A 26,256-nucleotide genomic window follows, 5' to 3' on the forward strand; every position below is an offset into this window, starting at 1 on the left:
CTCCTACCATCCATATAATTAGGCTATCTATATGCAAAGAATGAAAAGCAGAGGGTCGCACAAGCATATGGTCCAAGAATCGAAGAGCACGCAATCGGGTATCATCACGAAAAAACGAAGAACCTGCATAGCCAGAAAACAGCATTAAGGATTTTCTAGCATGTAGCTAAACAAAATTAAAGCTTATCTATACATATGTATAAAGCAAGCAGTGTGTCAAACTCATGTTCCTGAGGGAAACTAGTGATGCTCCAAGATATCACTAACAAGTGGAAGCCAATTTTAAGATCCCTAGTTCATCTATTCAACCATTGTCTAAGATCACAAACAGAAGAATGTGTTAACCATTGGGTCAGAGTACATAGATTTATCCATCCATTGGCAATCATGTATCACGTCATTCAAATCTTAGATCTTTAGTTATACTAAATAAACTTCCTTCAGGTCTCTCTTCATCTTACCATCTCAACTCCTTTTTTCCTTTATTTCAAAACACCATACATTAAATCTTTTTAACAGTACATTTAAACCAAACAAAAATTGTTGATATGCCTGTAACTTTGACTTACTTTCTTCAAGAGAGATGAAGTTGGCACACTTAGATACATAATAAAGAATCAAAAAACTAGGCAAGCAGATGCTTCAATGTTTTTCTCTTTTTAATAGAATCCTTTGCAAACATAAATAAATATACAATAAAAATTCCATTTAGGTGATGAAGATTACACTGCACAAGCTAATTTACCTTACAAGTAATGGGCATAGCACTTACCAGTGAATTCTAATGCACTTGCACTTACCAGTGAATTCTAATGCACTTGGCCTAGAGCTCTCATCCATCGATAACATCCTTCGCAGGTCGACAACCAATTCCGGCGGAATAGCCGAGAAAGTTTCACTTGTTAAATATGTCATGCTATTTGTGTACTGAAACATAAAACAATTAAGTTTATGTCAAGAAATAAGAGAAAGAAAACTGATTGTGATAAACTTTCTATTAATATTTTCAAAGTAATCAAGTGGATAGAAACTAAATTTTGTTCACAGTAATAGAAAGAACTTAATTGTATATTTTACCATCTTAACATTATTATGACAATCCAAAAGAGGCTTCCGGGCAATCAAATGGTAGACAAGGCAACCAAAACTAAAAATATCACAAGAAGATCCTGATGATGTTGCATTGTTGCGAACCAATTCTGGAGCAGTATAATTTAGTGATGGCTGGATTGGTAAGGCTGCATCCTCAACATCATACTCCTGCATGAAACCAATTCATCCATGAATATAACAAGGAATACCTACCATAAATAGATCAAGGAATGTTGATTTGAAGATGCAGTTGAAAGTTAACAGAACAATAATAATTGCAATTATCAATCATTATCAATGAGGATTAATAATAGATAACAATCATGATCTTACTCGCCTCTTGCTTCATTGTCTAAAATACAATGCAACTCTATGTAAAAGAATAAAAAACAAAAATGAACCAAACAACATACATACAGAATGATTGAAACTGACCGCATAATGAAATATCTGTGCTGAGCCACTTGTGGCCTGGTCAAGCGGGACTGCGAACCCAAACCCACCTAGTTTCCAAGCTCCACTTGATGTAATAAAGACCGACTGAAGAAACAAAGAGAAATGAGCATCAGATACAATACTAGATTGGCTCTTGATAAAACTAAAAGTTAGCTAGAGAGTTTCCGAAGAATAGCCACGTTAGATAATATCTATCAACTGGAAGGTCACAGATAAAAGACAAACAGAATTAACAGAGAGAAACAAAATGCAAGTGCAAGCAGATGTGGACAGAAATAGCAAAGAGAAATACCCAATAAATGGAATCTTTGCAGTTGTCCTCCCTACTAAAACCAGTTTCAGTTAAGGGAATTTACGTTTATGCAAGTACATATTCTTGACCAACAACAAATTTATATGGTCCAGGACGACATTCTAGATCCAACTGGGCAGCAAGGTTAAAATTGTTTAAATACCTCACCTCTATAAATTATTAAGAGGCTTCAAGTTTAAAGTTTAGAATCTTGAGTTATACCAAAGTTTCAAACTCCGATCGGAACGATATAGTTTCTGTATCATATTATCATGTCACGTCGATACAATTTGAGTACTTATTTACTTTCAATTAAAAGTATATACTAATAAAAAACAATTCTGGTAAAGTTATAAGCAATAGATGATGTCTGTTGAGGTTGAGGTTATGTTTTAGAAGTTAATTGTTAAGGTATGCTTCGGTGCTAGCTCATGAGATGTTCAGTGGTTGTTGAATGTTGCAATAGTTATTAGTAACACAAATTTGAAACCTATATTTTTGTTATCATTGCACATAATAAAATTTGAGAAAGTTCAAGTTGTACTCACTTAAAGTGTAATTGCAAATGCCATGACTTTTAACTTCTTGCTTGGGCTTCGACTTGGGCTTGGGCTTGGACTGTTCTACTACTGTTTTGAGTCTAAGAACTTGCATCCAAAATGGGCATACATTGATCTCCAACTTCTACATCTTTAGATATGCAGTAAATTCAAATTGTGACAAGTTTAGAGTTTTAATGACCAAGGTATAAAATCTCAACCCGTGCCGAGGTTTAAGTTTCAGACCAGAACGATACTGTTTTGGTATCTTATCGTATCGTGTCGATATATTTTCGATATTTTTTAAATATAAAATATATTAACTATTTTTTTAAATAAATATATAATGGGATAATTTTATTAGGCTTTAATTAAGCCTATTTAAATTATCTCAATCATACTAGTTGAGAGTTGATTGAAATTATTAATTTAATTAACATAAGTTTGTTGTTCTTCTGCGTGATCGCATCCCCGCAGACATCCACCTACACGAGCCCGACAACGCCTCCAGAGGCATCGCGCGAGCCCGACGACACCTCCAGGGGCACGACACCTCGCGTCGTGCGGCGACGGCTCAGGACGCATCGCGCGACGACGAGAATCCCTCCAGATGAGTCGCAAGAGCCTGGCGGGGCCTCGAGGGTGCACCGGCACCAAAGGCATGACTATATCGGTTTCAGTCCGCAGACGAAATGAAATTTTTTACTCGTATCGGACGAAACGATTCGAGATTTCATTCCTTGTTAATGACGATGTTACATTTATTCAGATGTCAATTTAAGAATATTCATATTCATGAAATTCAATATTTTTTGTTTTTTATTTTAAAAAATTTTATATGTAACATTGGACAAATGGTAAACGCAAACAAACATATTTCTCTTTTTAAAAAATAATTTGATGCAATATTAAATCAAAATGTCACACGAATAATTAAGATAAGTTTAGTGAAACATAGGGCATGCTACCTTTTTATTACCAAAAGATATATTATGTATTGGATAAGACTATCAATCCTACAAACATCCTAGTAAAGATCAACCTTCCAAATATTGATTTCTCTACATGTGCAGCAGCATATCTGTGTCCACCACTAAGAGTTAAACTTAGATGGCACTACCGAATTGGTATAGGCATACAATAAAGATACATTTATGTCCTGAGTTATTAAAGCTATAATAAGAAGATGAGAGCACAATGAACCTTGATTGAAATCAACCTCAGCTAAACTCTCTTGCATATCTTGATAATCATAAGCTTCATTTTGTGTATCATCCTATATCGATAATTGATCAAGGTTCAAAAATCTCGAGTCAAACTAGAGTTTCGAAAGATCGGAATGGTACTTTTTCGCTATCATGTTGATGCTTTGACATACAGTGTCAATGGCAAAATGGAGGTGGAAAGAGGAAAGAAATGAAGAAATGAAAGAGTTATATACGTAAATTTAAACTTTGTGTTCCATCTGGAATAGTGCAATATTGGCATTGAGTTGTCCAAACACAAACTATTTTAATTCATGTTGACGCGTGCTATATCATGCCAAGTGGTGTTGAGTGTCAACATGACACGATATTCATTGATATAATTGACACAACAACACAAGAGAGATTTGAACCAAGTTGTATTGAGTTTTGATAATTTATTGAAACAAAATAATTCAACCCTACAACTTGACACTATACAAAATTCTAAACTATAGTCTTAATATTGATTCATAATAGCCCTAGCATCATAATCATCATCTTGGGTTGCATGTGTATAATCTTTCTCACATATCTAGGACTCATGTGTTAAAGGAACGTAAGTTTTATAACCATCCAAAATATCTCCATTATCATCACCTCAATAAGTAGTTGGCATTGCTAGCATCATTTTGTACTTCTCATCAAACTGCAGCATTAGACGGCAACAAAGTTTAATCACTCTCATCATGTTCTTGCTCATTGATTGCATTGAATGAATTTTGACTAACAATCGACAATTTCCTGTCTTTCCTTTTAGATTTAGAAAATTTCTCTCACTTTACAAGAGATTGAAAGAGATATATTTTTCCTTTTGTTTGTATTTGGGGTTAAATTGTTTGAGAATGTTTGGGTAAAGATCTACACAATAGAAATTCTCAATTGAGAGCTTCATCATCGTCATTATCGTCTTCACTAGCATCTTCTCTAGCCTGCACTTTTTTAATCTTTTGGGTAAGAAACTAATATGGACGCAGTGGATCTCCTACTTCATCAAGTAGTGGATATTCAACCTCAAACACTCCATCAATTCATTACTGGATCATCCTCAAATTAGGTAAATTCAATATCAAATGGGTCTACATCACTAGTATGACGCGTAATTGAAAACACATATTATAGTGAATGTAGACCATCTTCTCAATGAGAGAGCCACTTGAAAACGTCATCTGTAAGAGAATCCATACTACAACCTTTTAAAGATTAGGGTCAATCCTTCATACTCTAATCACCACTCAGTTGTAAGATAAATAAGTGAACAAAATTAAAATAGTATTTTATATCTCTTGACAACAATAATAAATTTTTTATTTACCACCATCCATTTTTGTATCTATATAACATCGCAAAAAAATTATCAAAAGAGTCATTCACCTCTCAAAATATTCGTCACTTATAAATAATCACACAATTAATTCTCTATTTAATTGTACTCTTGAAATTATACTTCTGAGGGTCACTACAAGAGCACCCAACTGTGACTACAACTATTCATATTGATTAAGACAATAATCTATAATCATATTCATGGTTTAAAATCTTGGCCTGTATCGAGGTTTCGATCCCGGACCAGAACAATACAATTTTGGTATCATACCATGTCGTGCCAATATAGTTTCAATATTTTTTAAATATAAAATATATTAACTAAAAATAAAAAATTTAATCTAAATATTTAAAAATATAAAATATAAAATATTTGTTAATATATATATTAAATTAATGAGATAATTTTATTAGGCTTTAATTAAGTATATCTAAATTATTTCAATCATAGTTAGGAGTTGATTAAAATTATTAAGTTATTTAATTAAACCTAAATTAAAACCTTCGGCCCCGAACCCCCACCTATTCCGCACCGCCAACTACTGTGGGCCCGCACAACGTGTCCGTGACAGCCTCCAAGCCAACGTGACACGTTCGAATGCTTCACGGGGCCCACGTGATGTGTCAGCGCCTCGGGGCGCATCGACTACGAAGGTGTGTTTGTGTCAATTTGTGCGCGGAATGAAATGTTTCACCTATATCAGGGAAACGACATGAGATTTTAAACACTAATCATATTATCAATAGTTGATACTGAAATTTCGTTATTATCAAAAATTATCTCAAACTTCAAGTGATTATATCATCATAATGTTGATGCTTAGTTGGTGACTATAAGTGCCTCTTTATGTCCTCTATCATTTGTAAATTAAGTGATAGTCATTTTTCATTTGTGGTTTCTTGTCCATGTCAACCTTATATAGAACAAGGTACAAAGACTCTAATATCATAAAAATCTCTGCAATGTAGGGTGGAAATCTAGAAGGTATACTAATTATTTTGTCTCCTCACCCTCAGAAATACTAGAGTACCTAAAGGCTTCTAAGTTTTCAAAAGTGAACATGGTCTTTAATTTGACTTTTTCTAGGACAAGGACTTTGAGGAGTAAGTGGGTTTACAAACCTAATTGCTCTCAATTATAAAAACTCAATGTAACAAATTTCCTTATTAATCCATGAACTCAAGGAATTTTGTTAAAGATTACCTTTACAATACCTTCTTTATTATATCGAGTTTATCGCTTCTTTATTATATTGAGTTTATCAATATCCACCATCATCAAGTCAATGCAACGTATTACATTAGGTGTCTAGAACTATGTTAGATATTCTTAGTTTAATATCTCTCCAACCATTTCGAAGTTGACAACATTATTTGTGACAACCTACAATATATATACCTATCTCTCAAGCTACATTATCCATTAGGTGATATATGTAAGATGCATCATGAGATTATACAGTTGCATTAAAAATTTATGAAATACTTTTTATTGTAGTATAGACAAAATTAATAATGCTAATCTACATAAATTTTGTCTAGCTATTTCATATTAATGTAATCCTACATGAGCCTCATTGCTTCTTGTAGATAAAATCCATGTCTTGATTTTCTTCATTTATTCATATAGTACGAACCAACAATTTCATATGCAATCAAATGTTAGACACCAAGATGTGACGTTTGGATGTTGAACACCATATACAATAGTATGTATTATTCAGTATTATAAAGGGAATTCCATTAAAATGGAAAAAAAGATACAATGGATTTTCTTCTCCCTTATGTAGGTATTATCAATCCTTTTATTTGTCTAGTCAAGGAAGATCATTGGATCAATATCAGCACACGCCTTTATCTCATAAAAGGAAAGAAATGACTAATAACACCTTGAGATAAGATAACACGAACACTCCACTCCTTAAAAATGTTAGTGCAACAGTTAAACCACTTCCACTATCACTAGCTATGTCACCACTATATTGCATTTGTTGTTAATACTCATATTCAACTTAGGAGGCACGAAACACAAAGAGAAATTCTTAGTCATATCATTGCCATGACCTTCAAATTCATTGTAGACAAGTTTTGCAAAGGCTCGTCTATCAAAATCTTCATATTATTATGATTTCTACTTTGATATTTTTAGGCATTAAGTTCCTCCTTGACAAATTTCTTTAGACAATTTAGGACACTTTGAAAACATCCAAATCCACCAAAAATATGTTGCATAAGGTGTGTGATCCAACTATCACGTCTAAAAATATCACAATGTAAATTGTCAATAAAATGAATCTTTAACCGATGTGTGTGTCTCCAAGTTAGATTGTTTTAGTATCATTTGTCTTATGCATCATCAAAAAGTTAGAACATCAAAAACAATATTAATATAACTATCACATTTTCCACACCATGTAATCTCACTAATACAATATTTACTAAATATGAAACTATTTAGTCAATTCACAAAATTATCTAATTAACAAATAATTAATTAATACAAATAGTATATCAATTATATATTAAATTTTTAATTGCTATACAAATATAATAATTAAATAATTATTATTATTTAGTTTATATAATTGTTATACATAATTCTTGTTAAATGTTATATATATATATATATATATATATATATATATATATAATATATATATGATATATAATAATACTTGATCTATGTGTGTGCAATTGATATAATATAATCAATATGATATATAATAATAGTTGATCTATGTGTGTGTGTATATATATATATATATAAAATCCGCGTCCGCGTGCGCGTGCGCGTGCGCGTGCATGTAATGTGCGTGTAATGTGATCTTGCGATTGTCGACAACTGCACTCCCACCCCCAACTGTCCTTTCATATCAGAAGCGTTTTAATTACTTGGTTCTTCCACGTGTCACCTTCATTCCCTGTTGCTCCCAATGCATCCATGCCGCCACTGCTAGAAGCCTTCTAATCATCGACATTGCCCAATACTCTCCCATAAGCCCTCCACACTATTTAAATTCCTTCTATAGCCTCTCATGCCCAGCGGCAAGCATGCATGTTGACTAAGAGCACACGTGACTAATAATGGGAATGGTCATGCGCTACAAAGCCTTGTGCTAAAATTTTCATATGTCAACTTCACACTGGAATGATATTTTTTGGCCATGTTAGGCGACACAACTTAGTACTTTATACCATGGATAAGTCGATTACATTTTACTAATGTTATGTAAAACTAATAACCTAGTGAAATAATTCGAAACTCAAATTCAAGCATGAAGCCAACATGTCATGCAATGTTTTGTCACCAAGATGTCATGCAATGCTTGAGAAATTTTGGACCAAAAGAGAATCAGGAAGTTTAAAACCTTTATATCAAGAGAAATAAATAGTAGTCACAGGTCAGCTACAACAAAAGCTGATGTAACCAGATTGTTCGTTCTGTAAATGACACAAAGAAGCAAGCATCAAAGTCCATCAGATTTGAGAATCTGATACCAAGTTAATTTCAATTATCAAATACGAATGATCATCAGACTTTTCAGTGACACTGGTATGGGTAAATAAGAAAATTATATCAAGTCCAGATTATTTCAAAGAAAACCTATGTACACTAATGTAGCAACTGTAATTAAGTACACTAATAGCTACAAAATATCCCCTAAATTGGAGGTGTAATATGAAACATCACACCACATCTTAATCATTAAACATGGTTGGAAATTTCATGTCATGCTAGACAGCACATTAACACTATCATTTTGGTGAATTGTTGAAATTTGACACTATCAACACTACTATTTTTTCATGTGTTGCTTTCACTAATAGCTAGAAGCCCCTAAATTGGAGGTGTAATATGAAACATCATACCACATCTCAATTGCTAAACATGGTTGAAAATTTCATGCCATGTTTGGACAGCATGACCAAAATTATCATTTTGGTGAATTATTGAAAAACCTGATAGTCACTATAGACACAAATAGTCCAAGTAGTCTTTCATATGTTGCTTGTATCAAATATCGTGCTTATGTTGATACTCAGCATGCTTCAACACACTCCAAAGCATGCCAAGGTGAATTGTCAACACACAGAAATGCATGTTGAAGTGTGTCAAGTGAAATAATATGATTTGATTCATTCAAGTATCAATCTTTATTTTTAAAAGTAAAAAAAAACAAAGTAAAAGAATATTAAAGAAAAAAGTAAAACTCAGTATTCATCTCAACATGTTTAGCCATGTGTTGAAGCGAATCAAGGGTTGTCACATTATGTTACAACAAAATTTAATTCAATTGACTATTAATTTATTTCAATCAAGTTAGATTTCAAAATGAATGACACGTTTTTCCTTTTCAAATTTAGTCTTTCCTTTTGCAACTCAATCTATTTGTAAATCTATAACAGGAAATAGCTATGTCAAATTTTTGCACACATGCAAACTCTCACAATTCAGTCCAGAGAAAATAAAATAAGGATGTTGGGAGATAATAACAATAAAATGTTAAAAAACAGTGAATAAAGCAAACAACATTGTGGAGATAATAACAATAAAATGAAGTAGATCGCAATAAAAATGATAGCCCCCACAAGAATACAAAACAATACTAAATCAACACTACGAGTAAAGTAAAAAAATAAAATAAAACTAAATTTTGTTTGCGTTGTATGTATTCAAGAGAGAAGGGACTAGGAAGAGTTAGAGAGGGAAATACCTCTGGAGATATAGCTCGATGAACAAGGCGTGCTTGGGTGTGGAGGAACTCCAAGGTTTCTGCAATCTGAAGCATACCATGTTTGACCTCTAAAAGCCCCATTTCCTAGACAAGTTGGAAAACATACAAAGCTTAAGAGGGAAAAATAACAAAAGCCAATATAGGTCACTATAGAACTAGAATCACTCCTCTATAGAACTACACACCAAGATGAGTCCCTATAGAACTAGAATTACTTCCCTACATAAATAAAGACCAATATGAGCCCCTATAGAACTACAATTACTACAAAATGCATTGCATCTTTGTCAACAACAATAGCCCACCTCTATTGAGGTGATTAGTTAGGTACTAACAGTCAATTATATGATGAGACTCGGATCAAGTTGATATCCCTAAGATGAAAAATCATTACACAAATGAGCCAACAGATAAAGGCATTCCAGATAAATAAATATTAAATAGCATCAGCTCCTTTGCATTGTCTACTATAAGATGATGTAGCTCACAAAAACATTGTATGTTGTATTTGTCCCAATGCACCAAATGAGAGAAAGACTCTTTAGTTTACTAGGTTCAACCATTAAACAAAACATTAGAACCCAAGTATATATAGTTTGTCATCTATATACTCTCCCTTCATTAGCTCACAACTCTCCATGTGTAAGACTAAGTTAGGGTGTTATTTAAAATCTCTCAAGACCCTAAGTTGCAATGTTGAGGCCCAGGGTGGCTCTTCCATCCCAAAAAAATCCCTTTATGACTACCTAATCATGTCTAGGTTTAGGCTCACTCTTACCAAGATGTGCAAATCCGCCAAGACAACAGAATTTACTCATGCTTTAGCCCAAACCAATGACAGTTTCCTGTCTAAGCTTATAAATTCTCTTAACTAGCCCACAAATTTTACTGTGAAACCAAACTAGGTGTCACATGTGCAGTGATATTTCATAATTTAATTATCTAAACTGACAAAAATGTTTGTTGGTGTTTAGAAGAGCACCAATTTGACAGTCATGAAATTGTTCGATCAAGCTAAACATCACATGTAGCCTATACATTTATTGGTTTACATGTACCCAACTTACAGGTTGCAGAATATGCCAAACCGAGTGCCATGATGGACAACCACCTCTAGTAACTTCATAGGTCATCATAAATATTACTATACACAAAATGAGTAATAGAAAGTAGAAACTGATAATACTATGGAAGACTAAAAAGATTACAGGGCTGAAAAGAACTAATAGAATTGTTGAGTTACAAGTGAAATTGTACCAATTATTTATGGTGGATCCTATTCCACTACCGAGCTCCATCTATGACTATATCAAAAATAATAGTTTGAAAATTGATCATCGAATCATTTTTTAACGTATCAAGTAGAATTTTATTAGGTCTCCTTTTGCTCCATATATTAACAACCCTGATTGATACATGTTGTCTACTGTGGAATTGCCCTACGAAGTACATCAAAATGGCAGTTATGATTTTCAACTTGTTTCGTTGCAGTATTTGTCTACTTCTGTGTATTATATAGTAGGGTAAGCATAATATTAGGCAAATTGCTGAAAGAAGCGCCCACAATTATCAATAACAAAGTTAATGTGTTTTAAACTACATGACCAGCCCATTAATGTTCTTACAAAAAGATTTAATTGCAATACTGCCATAAATTGGTATAAAAATAACCATGTCATATGGACTTCACAAATTGTAAAAGCCAGTTATGTAAATCATGATTCATATACTACTGTAAATAGAACTGGAAATTACACATCAATTTCCTGTGAAAATCATAAGTTGCTAAGCCAACAAATAATAATAGAACAGAGGGTAAAGGCCAAGAGAGTATTTCTTTCAGGTGTTGCATCAACAAACAAGTTATAAGGTACAACATAATAAAGAAAATCTAATAGGTTCATCATTAGAAAACCAGGTAATCCCCCCCCCCCCCCCCCCCCCCCCCCCCCCCCCCCCCCCCCTTCAAGGGGACTTGGCAATCAGTCTAAATAGGTTCATCATCGCTCTGGAATAGAGCAGCACTGCAATGTTGCATTTATTCTGAATAGGTTCCTCGCACAAGGCATCATTCTACTCCTATCCACAACTAGGATACCGTATGAAGAGTTAAACTTGTTAGAGCAATATGTGATGCAATTAATTGGAAATAAATCCCAGATCCCCTCAAACTAAGGCAAAAAAAAAAACAATTGGATTACGACTCTGTTACGCAGATTATCATCCCTATATTCGGTTAATCGATGAGAAACTAAAGTTGTTCATTATAAAAAATATGTATAAAAAAAAAGTCCACACCATGCCGTTGAGCTCCTTAGGGACGCGGGAAATGTTGTCTAGCTGGCCGAGGGCGTTGGCGACTGAAGCGAAGATCGGCTCAGTGACCATGGCGATCGCGTTCTTACTCTCATCGAGGGCCTGGACGACGTGAAGGACGCCGGGGTGGCGGATTCGCACGAGGCGGGCGGCATCGGCCCGGACGAGATCGAGGAAGGCATCCTCGGCGGCCTTGGAGAGGCCAGCGCGGGAGCGAGTCTCGGATAGGGCTCGCTTGTCAAGGAGCCAGACGGTGACGAGCGGATAAGGAGCAGAGGGGGCGGAGGCACGAGGGCGGGCTGAGAAGAGGCGCCAAACAAGGCCGGGGCCTCCGGAGCCGACCTGGTCGAGGAGATCGTAGTCCTGCAGCGGCCGCGGTCCGGTCACCTCCTGCACAGTGGTATGGACAGTCTTCTCGATCACGGCGCCAGCCTTGGCCAGCGCCTGCGTCAGTGTCTTCATGTTCAAAGACATCCTCGCTCCTCCCCCTTCTTCCTGGCCCAGATCTGATCACGAGGAGAGAGGACGGGGGAAATCTTGATGATTCTGCAAGTATAGAAGGGATGTGTTGGAGGTTTTGAACAGAAGCTGAGGGGGAGGGAGGAGAAGGAGGAGGAGGAGGAGGAAAGCACCGACAGAGGTGGCGATGGCGTGGGCCGGCGGTGGTGATGGCTGTGGTCCTTTGTTTTATCGGACGACTCTGAAGAGATGACTCGGCGCCCGTTGTAACTCGGGTCGTGTTCTAAATCGCAACTCCCGGTGGTTGGGCTATGGAATCCGTGGCTCCTAGCCAAGTGTCAACTGTCGTTCCTAATCTGGTAGTCTTCTCGGCTACTTCGGAATTAAGTAAATATCTTAGCGAAATTTTCTTTTTACCCCGAACAATTCTCAAAATAACTTAGACAATTTATTAAAGTATACGCTTTATAATCGAGAATGGAAAATTTAACTTACAAAATTTAAAACAATTAAAATCTTTCATTTTCAAGCCATAAGGTAGCGGATCCACCTTTGCAGAAAAAAGAATGGAAATTTTAATTACAAAATTTAAAACAATTAAAAATTTTCAAGCCATTAATTAATGAATGGAATGGAATATTTATAAAACAATTTAAAATCTTTGAGTTTTCAAGCCATTAATTAATTTGTTAATCAGTTTGCACTTTGAAAATCCATATAAAATGGATACAAAATACCTTATAATCAAAATGTTCATCAAAATAAACTCTTTCAAGCATAAAGATGTTAATATTTTAACTTTAAAAAACACAAACAGTGGATGCAAGTCATTTTATAAAACAATTTAAAGTTAAATTTTCAACAAAATGAATTCTTTTGAATGCAAGAAATCATTAATATTTTACTAAGCATGTCTAAAGTTAAAAATTGACAAAATTCTTAATTTGAAAGAGCACACAAATTTGATAATTAACCGGCGCCAGTGGCGGATCCAAGGGGGGGCAAGGGGGGGCTTGAGCCCCCCTGAGATCGCGGTAGCATTTGGAGGAGGTACTAGCGCCGCCACCTCATCCGCTACTAGCACCGCCAGCGTCGGCGCCGCCCCCAGGCTGTGCCCCAGCACCGTTATACTCAGGCCGCCAGCCACACCCCTGCAGTACTCCTTCTCCTTCCTTAATTTCTTAACCTCCTCCACCACTGCTGCCGATAGGCTCGGCGTGTCTCCCAAATCCCAATCCCGGCGTCTTGCCGTCTTGTACAGGCTTCGTCTCCGGAAATTCCTTCCGACAGAGGCACAGAGCCGACCCTGGGCCAGGGGCCCATGGCAATCAGGCCAACGGCCCAGGCAATATGGCCCTAATTTTTTTGGGTTAATTTAGATTTAGGTTACGCACCGTCCGCATCCTCCTCGTCCTTCGATCGCGTCCTCCGAACCGCACCGCGGCACCGCCTCCGAACCTTCTCGCCTTCAAGCTTCGATCGCCGTCGCTCACCGCCGCTCGCCGCCTTCAAGTTTCGATTGCCGGCGTCAGTTGCTACCACCGTTTTCTCTTCGGTTCACTTTTCTTGTTTGCATTCGCTACTCTGCTTCTCTGCACAGTTGATCGCCCAGACGATTTACTGAAACGTTGTCGATCGATTTCTCGGTCCAAAGCAGGTTTCAATTCGATCACCACTCTCCGATTTACAATTCGATGATTATTTCAATAGAAAATTATTTTTTTTTATTGGGAAGATTCCGGCAAAAGGGGTGGGAAGGGAGCTTGGTATGGTTGTTCTGGTACCAAAAGTACCGGTTAGGGTTCTTTGTTCTTCGGAGAGCCATGCCCTCGTAAGTACAAGGAAATGAAGTGTAAGTGTGAGCATTTATCTAATTGTGACCTTTATGCAATCATTAAGAGTCGACTCAGACCTCTGGAGTTGACTCAGGCCGAAGCTTAAATACAGAATCGGCGATGGCCGAAAATTTAACTTTCAACGTTTCTTTTCTACCACCTTTTCGTTGTTTCTTGCTGCTGATAGAGTCGATCCCTTCCATAGGAAAGCTTCATGGGACCCAAGTAACATACTAACCTCAGCTTTTCCCTCTATTTTCATAATTTTATGTTTCTGTTATTTATAGATTGCTATTTCTTAGACGTGCTAAGAGGGTTAGAGAGACTTCTTTTGATAATACCCCCTCAACAGATCCTAGGTTTCCAACAGAGGGTCATAGGACTAGGTTTGAACAAACTACCTATGTAGTACTCCCATGTAGATCCTTGGATAGGGGATTTTTTGCTCGATCCTGTCCCCTATCAGTACAAACCATCACCCATTACCATTTAGATCGGTTAGTATTCTGTACCAACCCTGTGAACACAACTTTGTGTTCAGAGTTCTTCAACAACCTTGACCAATTAAATGATCAGACCATTATATCTAGAGTTGCCCGTAGGACCATCACCATCACACCAGCTATGATCAACAACTTCGTAGGATTCAGACCATCCCCATCCCAGTTCGTTGTTTATCCATTCTCGAGCCTACCCTTTGATGAACCGCATGAGGAGATCACCCTAGACATCATGCATACTTACTTTTTCCAGCAGGACCGAGCCCCTGGTCTAGTCAACTTCCCCTCCACCGAACTGAGAATTCAGGAATATGTCTTATACCGAGTCATAGTGAACTGCATCTTACCCTTGGCCACCAGGAATCTTACCCCGATGAGACCCTTTCATTCCTTTCTTCTCTATGCCTTCACTCACCGATTCGACTTAGACATTGGACTATTGATGTTTCACACCATTCTCTATGCTTCATCGATAGTCACCAGTAGGAGGGTGCATATGTCATACTGCCACATTTTGACAGGTATTTTTACATCACTTGGAGTAGATACCACTATAGGTGATATCATACCTCATGGTGATTATGACAGTATTGGCTCTAGGCAGATCACCTTAGGTAGAGTTGGCATAGATGATGAGGGGAGACTTTATTGGAAGCAGCCTCAGGCCCAACAGCCACCATTGGACTTACCACAGCAGCCACAGCCAGACCCAGCAGACATTGATCTTGGAGCAGAGATCGAGGGATTACTTGACCTACCTGGCATACCAGCTCCACCTCCTCCCATGACGACAGATCAGAGATTGGATAGGATGGAGGAGTCGCTTCATGCTGTGTCTACCTCACTTCAGTCAGTTACTACTCGATTAGATGCACATGGAGCTAGCATAGCTGAGATTCTTTAGCTTTTGAGAGCTATGCAGCCTCCCCCACCATCTCCACCACCTCAGTAGACTCTTTATTTGATACTCTGACTTGACTTAGATGTTTTGCTTGACTTGTGATGTGCTTGTATTGATACATTGCTTTCCTTTCGACTTATGCTGTTACTTGCTATTTGACACTAGACTTGTGATGCTTTTTGAAACTAGACTTGCATTATTACTATTGGTTTACTTGTTCTCTTACTTAATTGTTTATACTTAGAAAAAAATTAGGGTTATGTTTAGTAGAATAGGAAAAAGAAATTTTGGTTTTCCAAAACTCATGGTTTTCAAATCTATTATAAATATTTTTCAAAAGTCTTTTCAAAACCCTACTTATTTTTGAAAATTTTAATTTTGCTTTAACTTGTTTTCAAAAATAAAGAAAAGAAATGTTTTAGCCCTAGACTAGAAGCAAACCCCCTAGAAAGCATGTACCTATAGATCTAGGTGGACATCTCACAAAGCACACTAGATACCTTATTTGTGATTGACAAACTTAGAATGGTGTGAGATGTATAGGCCTCTAGTCTAAGCCAAAAGATGCTATAAGTCAGTGCATCGAACCAAAAGCTTAGACTTTAATCTCAAATTGATCAAGTTAAGTGTCCCAAAATAAAAGACAAAATTTTTAAATTGGGATGATACACTTTAACTTGGCTAACTGGGTCAAGCTACTACTTTCTAGTAGTTAGCTAGAACCTAAGTTGGACACTCGCCCCAAAAGAAAAATTTTTTTTATCTATCTAATTTTTGTTATGCTTGGACTCTACCCAAAAGACCATAAATTTTTTTTGATTATGTCAAAGGGGGAGAGAAATAAGAAGGTTCAAGTTTAATTTTTTTTTGAAAACTTTAAAATTCCTTGAAAAAGGGGAGAATAATGAATTCAGGGGGAGTAATAAATTCAAGGGGAGTAATAAATTCAAGGGGAGTAATAAATTCAAGGGGAGTAACACACGTGCATACATTTTTTATATGTTACTTGTGTTCATGATGCATGTTTTACTTATGATATAAGTTAAATGCATATTTTACTTATGATATAAGTTGTGATTTAAACTTAACTTGAAACCTTAAGTTGCCATAATCAAAAAAGGGGAGATTGTTAGTGCAGGAAGCACTTCCCTTGAACGGGTTGAGGGTCTCCTGTCTAGCAAGGAAGGGGAATTGTCTCGCTCCGCCTCACAGCTGGCCCAACTACAAGAAGATACGCGCCAGGAGCGAGAGCGGCTAGGCAGCAAGTTAGCCGAGGCTCAGGCTAGGGAGCTTCAGCTCAATTCAGAGCTGAAGGCCTCTCAAACTGCCTTAGATGCAGTAAGGGCCGAACTAGCTGCCCACCTGGCAGGGATGGAAAGGCGCCTGCTCGAGGCAAAAAAGGTTGTCCTGATGTCCTTCGAGCTATTGAAGTTGCTAGCCCAGCGCTCCGTGAAGATGCTGGAGCACGATTTTCAAGGAGCTCTGCGCCAGCTTGGGGAGGCAAAGATTATTCATCGTGGCCAGGACCTTAGCTGCCTGGACACCAAACAGGTCTGGGTCACGATTCCCAAATATGAGAGAGAAGGGATCCCCGCGGATATCTTGTCAACTTTACTCGGCTCTAGTGCTTGAGGTGCTTCTGAATCAGCTGAGACGAGCCAACCATATCCTCTTGTTAGCAAAACTATTAATTGTTGTATAAACTAAATTTGCACTTGTGGTATCTGTGCACTCTACTGCCCTTCGAGGCACTTTGGATGATTTTATGTTACTGCCCAAATTGTGATTTAGTAGCCCTGCCACATCGCTATGACATGGTGTGGGTTTTAAATGTACTATTGCAGGCCAGGACTCGAGGCCAAGAAGACATGCGCCTTGATCAAGGCCAAATATGTCGGCCAACAACGACGGAGGTGGGCCCAGAGAATTAAGTCGTGGTCGAGTTACCAAGACATTGAGTAACGACACGATTCCTTAAGAAACCGACTATGTTAAGCAACCAACAGGCCCGGGTTGGTTCCTGTCAGATTCTGGCCACCTTGCTTGAAGGTACAAGTATACAGCTATTCTGCCAATGGTGGGAGGGAAAGAGCAACACACCTCCTACCAAAGCGACTGCTATGCCATCCTATTGTCAGGAAAGATATACTCCCTCGAGACGGCCAAACCACAAACGACGCCAATTTTGTTCTGGCTAAATACCAGAGACGGTCAAACCATCAGTCAAAGATTATGCCACGTAGACCGTGACAAACCTCGCGGATCAAGAGAACCTGGAAGAGAAAAACACTAAACCAAAAGGGGTTAGCTGGCCATCGAAGATTTCGGTGGGGCCACTCCGACGCTCAAGTCAGTCCCCAGAAGGAAGAGGAAGAAGGAATAGTAAAAGCTTGAAAATGTAGAAGATTCCAGAGAGCTTTTTCATACATGTGTTGAAGTTTATATACTTACGAGGATGAATGATGGTGAGGCGGGGTATCTGGGGAGACAAGCTCTGCACATTCCTGACAAGTGTGCAGATAGGCAGGCATCTAGGGGGCAGGACCTGCAGGCCTAGTAACCACTAGGAAACTTAAGCGTGTGAACCACTCTTGTCCTTTAACCAAGAATAGAAACCCGAGCAGGTGGGAGTCCGTCGGTCTATTAACCGTCCCCTTCTTATGGTAGAGCTCGTATGTGTGAGTGTCTTGTAGCTAGACGCCCCAAAGCTGCTTTTTAGTAGGGAAAGGACAAGGGCAGTGGAGAAGTGGCACAGAGAGCTCGGCCACGAGCAGCAGGGAGACCGAGATGACCAAATAACTTGGAGGCCGGGGTGGCCGAGTAGTAGGGAGGCCGAGGTGGCCCAGTAACATAGAGGCCGGTGTGGCAGAGCAGCAGGGAGGCCGAGATGGCCTAGTAACATGAAGGCCGGTGTGACCAAGCAGCAGGGAGCCCGAGATGGCCTGGTAACATGAAGGCCGGTGTGGCCGAGAAGGGAGGCCGAGATGGCCTGGTAACATGAAGGCAGGTGTGGCCGAGCAGTAGAGAGGCCGAGATGACCCAGCGATCCATGCCACATGAAATCCGAGACGAAACCGATCATATAGGGTCTAGTCATTGACCTTTGACTACTGACTTTGACCCTTGACTTTCCAGGTAGGACGGTTTATTGACTACCTTATCCACATTAGGCCCTAAGCATATTAAGGTTGTGGACAGTTGGTTGTGGACTGTTGGTTTATTTAATTGGGCTGACCCAATTAAAACGGCCCAACTCTATTTGGAAGCCCAATAGATTAATAGCCTTTTTTTTTTTTGAAAATTTGGCTGGTCTTAAGTGAGCTTTCATGGAAAAGCTATTTGGACTGGCCCAAATAAAAACAACCCAGCCCATTCTTTTAACAGCAGCTAATAATAAATCTTTTATTTTTTTTAAACTGTGCTCGAAGCACAGTACGCTGCCACCATTTTTTTTAATTCCATGCATTAGACACAACCCAAACAACTCGCCTTTATCTTCCCAAAAAAAATTTTCCGAACTGTGCCCTAACCGGAGCGCACCGAGCGCTATGTGCTGCCATGCCAGCCCTGCCGGCAGCCCACGCCAGCCTCGCCGATGCCCAGTCTCGCTGCCGATGCCAGCCTTGCTGGCTGCTCGGCCTGTTCCCTTTCCGTGCCGAAGACAAAACCTCCCTCAGCCATCCCGAAGATGATGCCAAGGCCTAGCTTGTCGTCGACGCCAGCCAACCTTTCCTTGCCAGCCTTGCCGGTATTACGAGGACCACTCCGACATGCTTCACCGGCAGAGGACAGCACTGTTCCCGTGAGAATAGCGTTGTTCTCGCACCGAACAGAGAGTCCTTTTCTCTGTTCTCGACGAATATCGGGAATAACAGGTAACTCCGCCGCCGCGATTCTTTTTTTTTCTCTGTGCACTAAGCACACTGCCGCCTCACCCCTCCGGCGTCGCCTCTTGCTGGCGCCAGCCCCGCCGTCGCCAAACCTTCCGCGTCAGAACCTCAAACAGATCGAGATTCCTTCGTGGCTCAAGACAACGCCCAGGCTTCGATTGCCGCTAAAAGCAACCGACCGCAACACATAGTACGCAGTGGGCTTTTCTCGCTTCGTCGGCCAAAACAGAAACATTGAACAAACAGAGAACGTATTTCTCTGTGTTATTCTGTTCTTCCGACATGGGAAGGACTCAACAGGTATGTAATTTAACTACATGCTCTGATACCAATGTAGATTACCTGTTGTAGCGTGCCTTCTCACAGATGAAATTGCTCGCCGTCGGAGGAACAATCACGGCGGTCGGAAAGCTCCTCAAAGTCCACAAACCAAATCCACGATTTGGTGTTCTCCTCTTTTCCGACAACCTCTTTCTTTTCCTTTGCTTCGCTCTGGACGTCAGCGATAAAAAAAAACAAGGGGCATAGCCCCCTTTTATGCTTTGTCCACGCATGCACCACGAAGTGCATCGTGGGCAGCATGGGCAGTTTCATAACTGCCTACAAGAACCAGTCATAAACATCATAAATACCTTCACTGTAGTATCTTCTTCTAGTTCATCATAAATTTTTAGAAATCTAAAATTCCTAGGTCCATTAATGAATTTTGATCAAAACTTATTAATGAACTTAAAGAGCTCTGATATGATTCATTCGGAGTGCTATAATTTTCTAAAGTTCTCAAAATCTATATGTACCCAGAGATATCAAATTAAAGTCATTAACAATAATGATCTGAGGATTTTCAATATTTCAAACTTTAATTTTATTAATATATATACATAACTTATTGTAGGGATGTTAGAATGACACTATACAAAACGTCACTACACTACCCTCTTCCATCTCATTGCAAAATTTTAGAAATTCAAGTTGTCTAGGTCCATTAATGAGTTTAAGTTAAAACCCATTGATGAACCTACAGAGCTCCGATCAGACTCATTTTAACTCTTGTGGATTTATCAAGTGAACTTGAATCCGAATAAGCTCTCATTTTCTATTTTAAAGCTCTTCTAGCAGTTCTCAAAATGATTTAACATTTTGAGAATACTGTGCTACTAGTTTTCAATGAGTGGTGTTAGTCTTCCGAAATCAATACCACAGTCTGTGATTAGAATCAATATTGTGGTATTGGTCTTCAAAAATTAACAATACAATGATATTGTATTTAAACTATGATGTTGATTTTTAAAATCAATATCAAAGTAATTTTTATTTTATTTTTAATTATTTTTATTAATAAAATCAACTCTTATTATTAATTTTATTTGTTATTTTTTTATAATTAAAAAATATTTTTAATATTTTATTAACCTTCGAAAAAAAATATTGCATGCAAAAGAGTGATGAAAGAGTAATAAGAAAATATTACATGCAAAGCAATTGCCGTAGGGATAAAATAAAAATTAAGTATGTCTTTTTAAAATAATAAAATTATATGTGTCTTTTGACCATTTTCAAATTTTAAGTGGCCCCTTTTGAGAATTTACTATTTTATTTTATAACTTCCCTGTTTAATAACTAGAGCGATATACATATATTATCTGTTTCCTATATCAAGAGTGAAAATTTACGTCGTGATCAATTATAATTTTTCGATTTACCTCCTTATAGATAATCATGAGGTCGATCATGTAGAACCGCTAGGGTGACAGATTCCACCTTTTACAGAAGAGAATGAAAACCTACTCTTAGGTGCTCCTATAAATCTGCTCTTAGTTTAGATCCTAGACATTTTGAAAGTATTGTAGTATTAATAGCAAAAAGTAAAATCATTATCTTAATATTCTGTCCAGAGCAATCCCACACCTTCTGAAAGGGATAAATCACGGAGGAGTTTATCCAACAATAATAGCACCTACATAAGATGAAGCAACTAATAAAATATTATGTATTCATTGAGAATGGATCATAGACCTATTGATAACAATACTCTTATATGAACCATCCCGTGGGATAAAAGTATTATATTATTGAACAGAGATCTTGAAGTCTTCGTGACAGATTTTGTTGTTAATTAAATATATTCAAGTCCAATGTAAATAATTAAGCCGCTGTATTTTGACAAAATTTTATATTTTTTTATTAGTTAATGCTCCTATTTTTTTTTATTAGTTGATGGTCTTAAGCGGTTTCATTACGTTGGGAACTATTTTACTAAAAGGTTTATCTTTTTTTCCCCCTTCCTTTCTTTCTCGGTCAAAACCGGTTTATCCTTGATGGAAATGCAAGCAGTTGCAAGGGTAAGACGTGGTGAAATTGTAGAAACTCACGTTGTTTTTAATTCGTTGAGATCTAATACTTTTCGCATGACGCAACCCCACGTTTTAAGTCTTTAAAAGGTTTAGGGTACGTGTTGGAAGCAGGACAGCTGAAAACGATTGGGTTAAATTGGGTGTCGGCAGAAACACATTTTCGCATGCGTCCCGTTGAACATGTGCTGTCTTTCAAGAATTTTTGGCGTTTTATTAAAGGGGCACTTAGAGTTATGAAATAATAAAAAGACATATCATAATTTTATTTTATTTTCAAAATACATATTTAATTTTAAAAATATTCTTTTATTTTTCAACACTAAATTAAAATAAAAAATTAAAATTTTTATTTAATCAAATCAAAACTTAATTATTTCATTAAGAAATTTCATACAAAAGTCATAAATAATCTTTAAAAGTTCAATTTTTTTTTTAAAAAAAATATATCATTAAACTAATGATAATCTCATAAATTTATTCATATTTTAAAAAAAAAATTTAGAGTTCGATAAAACATTAAAATTGAAATATAAAATTAAAAGAACATTAATAAATTTTTTATTATTTTATCTTTTTTTAATAGCTAATTACAAGAAAAAATATAAAATAAAATTAAATAATTAAAAATAAAAAATTACTTTGGTGTTGTTTTGGTTAAAAAAAATGATAATCCCAGTAGCCACATTTCTGGGTGTGGCCGGCTCGGTCCCACGGAAGTTTCCCACCGATCACCAGGGTAAATCGGGAAGCGCAAACGGCGGCCAATCCAGATGCCTAGCATCCTTTGATTGCGTTCCCCATTTGGAGAAAAATTCCTGCAAATGCGCCGTAGTTGGAGATCGAATCGCGGGTCCCTGAGTTACAACCCGAATGTCCTACCGTTGCACCATTGCCCCGGGGACGTGTTGTTTTGGTTAAAGCATCATCATCTTGGTGCTATTGTAGCCAAATCATGACCATTTTAGTGCTGATTTCGTTAAACATTACCATATTATTGTTGATTTCGTTAAAACTTTGTGACCTTGGTGTTTATTCCTTAAAAGCAACATCATCTTAGTGTTGATCTCTTCAAAGCATCACCACTTTGATGTTGTTTTCATCAAAACATCATGACCTTAGTGATCCAAAGATGGAATATCAAGAGATTTGGTCCAACAAATTCCTTTCACTCTCTTTCACTCTCTTGAGTCTCACCATACTAAACAACTCTTGATTCATAGCCACTATCCTTTAGAGAAATTATTTTAAAAATTTTAACTTTATTTATTTTTGGTATATCTAGACTTTATTACCACTGATTTACTATAGGACAAAACACTAATAACTTTTTTGCACTCTCCTAATTTTGTCTATGCTAAAATTATAAAATTTTAGAAACATCTAAGTCATCATTGAGTTTTAACCAAAACTCATTGATGGACCTAGATAAATCAGTTTCAGTATAAACTTTATCTAATAAGTTCCTTTTGCTCTCTTTAATCTCACCATACTAAAAAACTTTTAGTTTATGACCACTATTACTTTAGAGAAATTGTGTTGTAATTTCTTCAACACATTGCTTCTGATCTTTGAACAACAATACCTCATAGGTTCTGAGCTTTCAAAACTAGTGCCATAATGATCCTGAACCTTAAAAATCAGCACCATAGTATTCTGATTTCTCCAACACATTGATGCTGATATTTGAAAATTAGCATCACAATGATTTTGATCCTTCAAAACTAGCACTATATGTTATGATTTCTCCAACACATTGGGTCTGATATTTGAACAATAGCACCACACAAGGTTTAATCTTTCAAAATCAGTACTATTGTGTTGTGATTTCTCTAATATATTGATGTTCATCTTTGAAAATCAACACTATAATGGTTATGATCCTTCGAAATCAGTATCACTGTGTTATGATTTCTCTAACATGGTGGTGCTGATATTTATAAAACAATACCACAATGATCCTAATCTTTCAAAACCATCATCACTGTGTTGTAATTTCTCCAACACAATGGTGTTGTTCTTTATAAAATTGAACCACAATGATCTTGATTCTTTAAAATCAATACCACTATATTATGATTTTTCTTACACAATAGTGTTGGTCTTTACAAAACAACACCACTATGGTGTTGATCTTTCTAAATCAACACTTATAACTTCATGTAAGAGGTTCAGAATCAAAGTTGCACACCATTTATACTTTCTCTACATTTCTCTCTTCCACTTCATGTCTAGATTTCATAATTTCAAATCATCTAGGTTCATCTATGAGTTCAGGAAAAATCCATTGATAACCTTATACAGCTTTGATGGGACGCAATCCAAGTCTTGTAGATTTCTACATTGGCAACAATGTTAAAATATTATCAGACGTAAAGGTATGGTTGTCCAAGCAATTCGATATGAAAGACTTAGGAGAATGCGCACATATTCTTGGGATCAAAGTTATAAGGGATCGCAAGAAAAGGATGTTAAGCTTCCTATATCGATACTATCCTAGCTCGTTTTAGCATGCAAAACTCCAAGAAAGGTTTTCTACCTTTTAGGCATGGAGTTCCTCTATCTAAGGAGATGTGTCCGAAGACACCAAAGGAGATAGAGGACATGAAGGAGGTTCCTTATGCTTCGGCAGTAGGAAGCCTAATGTATGCGATGCTATGCACGAGACCGGATATCTGCTTTGCCGTGGGCATGGTTAGCAGATATCAAAGTAATCCAGGACAGGGACATTGGACTGCGGTAAAGCATATATTGAAGTACCTGAGAAGGACTAGGAATTATATGCTAGTTTACCGGGCAGATAATTTAATCCCTGTGGGTTACACGGACTCTGACTTCCAATCGGATAGGGATAAAAGTAAGTCTACATCAGGTTATGTGTTTACATTGGGAGGTGGAGCCATAACATGGAGAAGTATAAAGCAGAAATGCATTTCGGACTCTACCATGGAAGCTGAGTATGTGGCAGCCTCTGAGGCAGCCAAAGAAGTTGTATGGCTCAGGAACTTCTTGATGGACTTAGAAGTGATTCCTGGTTTGCCCAAGACTATCACAATTTATTGTGATAATAGTGGTGCAGTTGCAAACTCGAAGGAACCACGAGCCCATAAGGCAAGTAAACACATTGAGCGCAAGTACCACCTGATACGAGACATCGTCAAACGGGGAGAAGTCGCTGTGGTCAAGATTGCATCAGAGGATAACCTGGCAGACCCTTTCACTAAGGCCCTTCCGGCGAGAGCTTTTGATCGGCATGTGGAGGGGATGAGAATCAGATGTATGGCAGCATATGAGACAGCGTAGTCTTCTAGTATAAGTGGGAGATTGTTGGGATGTATACCAGAATCCTAGCTATCTATGTAAATAAACATTCTGAAATAAGAATCACATTTGGTCAATGTTTGCATTTAGTTTTTATGCAAGTGTCCATTTAATCTATATTGTAGATAAACATGGTGTGCGGAGTCACACACAGAAGACCATGTTATCAGTTCCTTATAGATTACAAACAGTGTTCACAACCAAGATGAATTGGACAAACCATTGGATTGGTTGTAGTGTAATTTGGTCTTAGTCTGTCTTGACTATAGAATTACACTAGTACACTCAGTGTGTATTGAGCAGGACCATCTGAGGATTGTTCGATTTATACTGATTGGCATGAGGCCTTTTGGGGAGAGCCCAAGAACAAAACCATGAGGGCTTAGGCCCAAAGTGGACAATATCATGCTATTGTGGAGATACAGACATCCTTGGGGACCCTACAATTGGTATCAGAGTGAGGCCGCTCTTCACCGGACTAACCGCCGGATGAGCCATGATCCAGATCTAACCATGTGGGGAACCTTAAAAACAAAGGAAGTAGGGGATGTTTGAATCAAGAGGACCAGACACCGGGGGGTAGGTCTCGGAAGTCCTAGTTGCAGTTGAGTAGGAATAGTAGGCGGGTAGCCGGACCATGAGGACATGGCAGCCGGACCAGTTGCGGCTGGGAAAGTCCTGGTTGCGACTGGCCGGAGTCCTATTAGGTCAGGGTGAGGCAAGAAGTCCTGGTGGGTCGAAGGACATCAAACGGAGGCTTTCCGTTTGAGGGGGGTCTGTGGTCCTTTGTTTGAGGGGGGAATTGTTGGGTTGCAAAGGTGCAAACATAGTCCCACATCTAAAACACATGAGAAAGATCATTGGTTTAAAAGGATGAAAAGTATCTCCATTGGCATGAGGCCTTTTGGGAGAGCCCAAGAACAAAACCATGAGGGCTTAGGCCCAAAGTGGACGATCATGCTATTGTGGAGATACAGACATCCTTTTGGACCCAACAG

At 37.8% G+C, this 26,256-nt stretch overlaps 1 protein-coding gene across 2 annotated transcripts in view; it reads right to left on the bottom strand.

Annotated features, from left to right (window-relative positions):
• The window catches only part of LOC141826892 (SCY1-like protein 2 A), a 30,547-nt gene extending 17,837 nt beyond the window's left edge, over positions 1 to 12,710 (bottom strand). The window contains exons 1-7 of one of the 2 annotated variants that reach the window (XM_074714211.1): positions 12,638 to 12,707; positions 11,984 to 12,547; positions 9,665 to 9,769; positions 1,528 to 1,632; positions 1,078 to 1,260; positions 801 to 927; positions 62 to 123 (exon numbers count right to left, since the gene is read on the bottom strand). In XM_074714211.1, coding sequence (XP_074570312.1) covers positions 62 to 123; positions 801 to 927; positions 1,078 to 1,260; positions 1,528 to 1,632; positions 9,665 to 9,769; positions 11,984 to 12,475 — 1,074 coding nt within the window. In that variant the 5' untranslated portion in view covers positions 12,476 to 12,547; positions 12,638 to 12,707. Of the gene's footprint in view, positions 1 to 61; positions 124 to 800; positions 928 to 1,077; positions 1,261 to 1,527; positions 1,633 to 9,664; positions 9,770 to 11,983 lie in introns of both variants that reach the window. The other variant, XM_074714210.1, reaches the window with a different exon arrangement.
• Between the last annotated feature and the right edge of the window lie 13,546 nt (positions 12,711 to 26,256).

Source organism: Curcuma longa, chromosome 4 (genome assembly GCF_044706935.1).
Source record: "Curcuma longa cultivar G26 ecotype Majalengka, Jawa Barat chromosome 4, ITB_CL_G26_1.1, whole genome shotgun sequence".
In the NCBI taxonomy this organism is placed as follows: Eukaryota; Viridiplantae; Streptophyta; class Magnoliopsida; order Zingiberales; family Zingiberaceae; genus Curcuma; species Curcuma longa.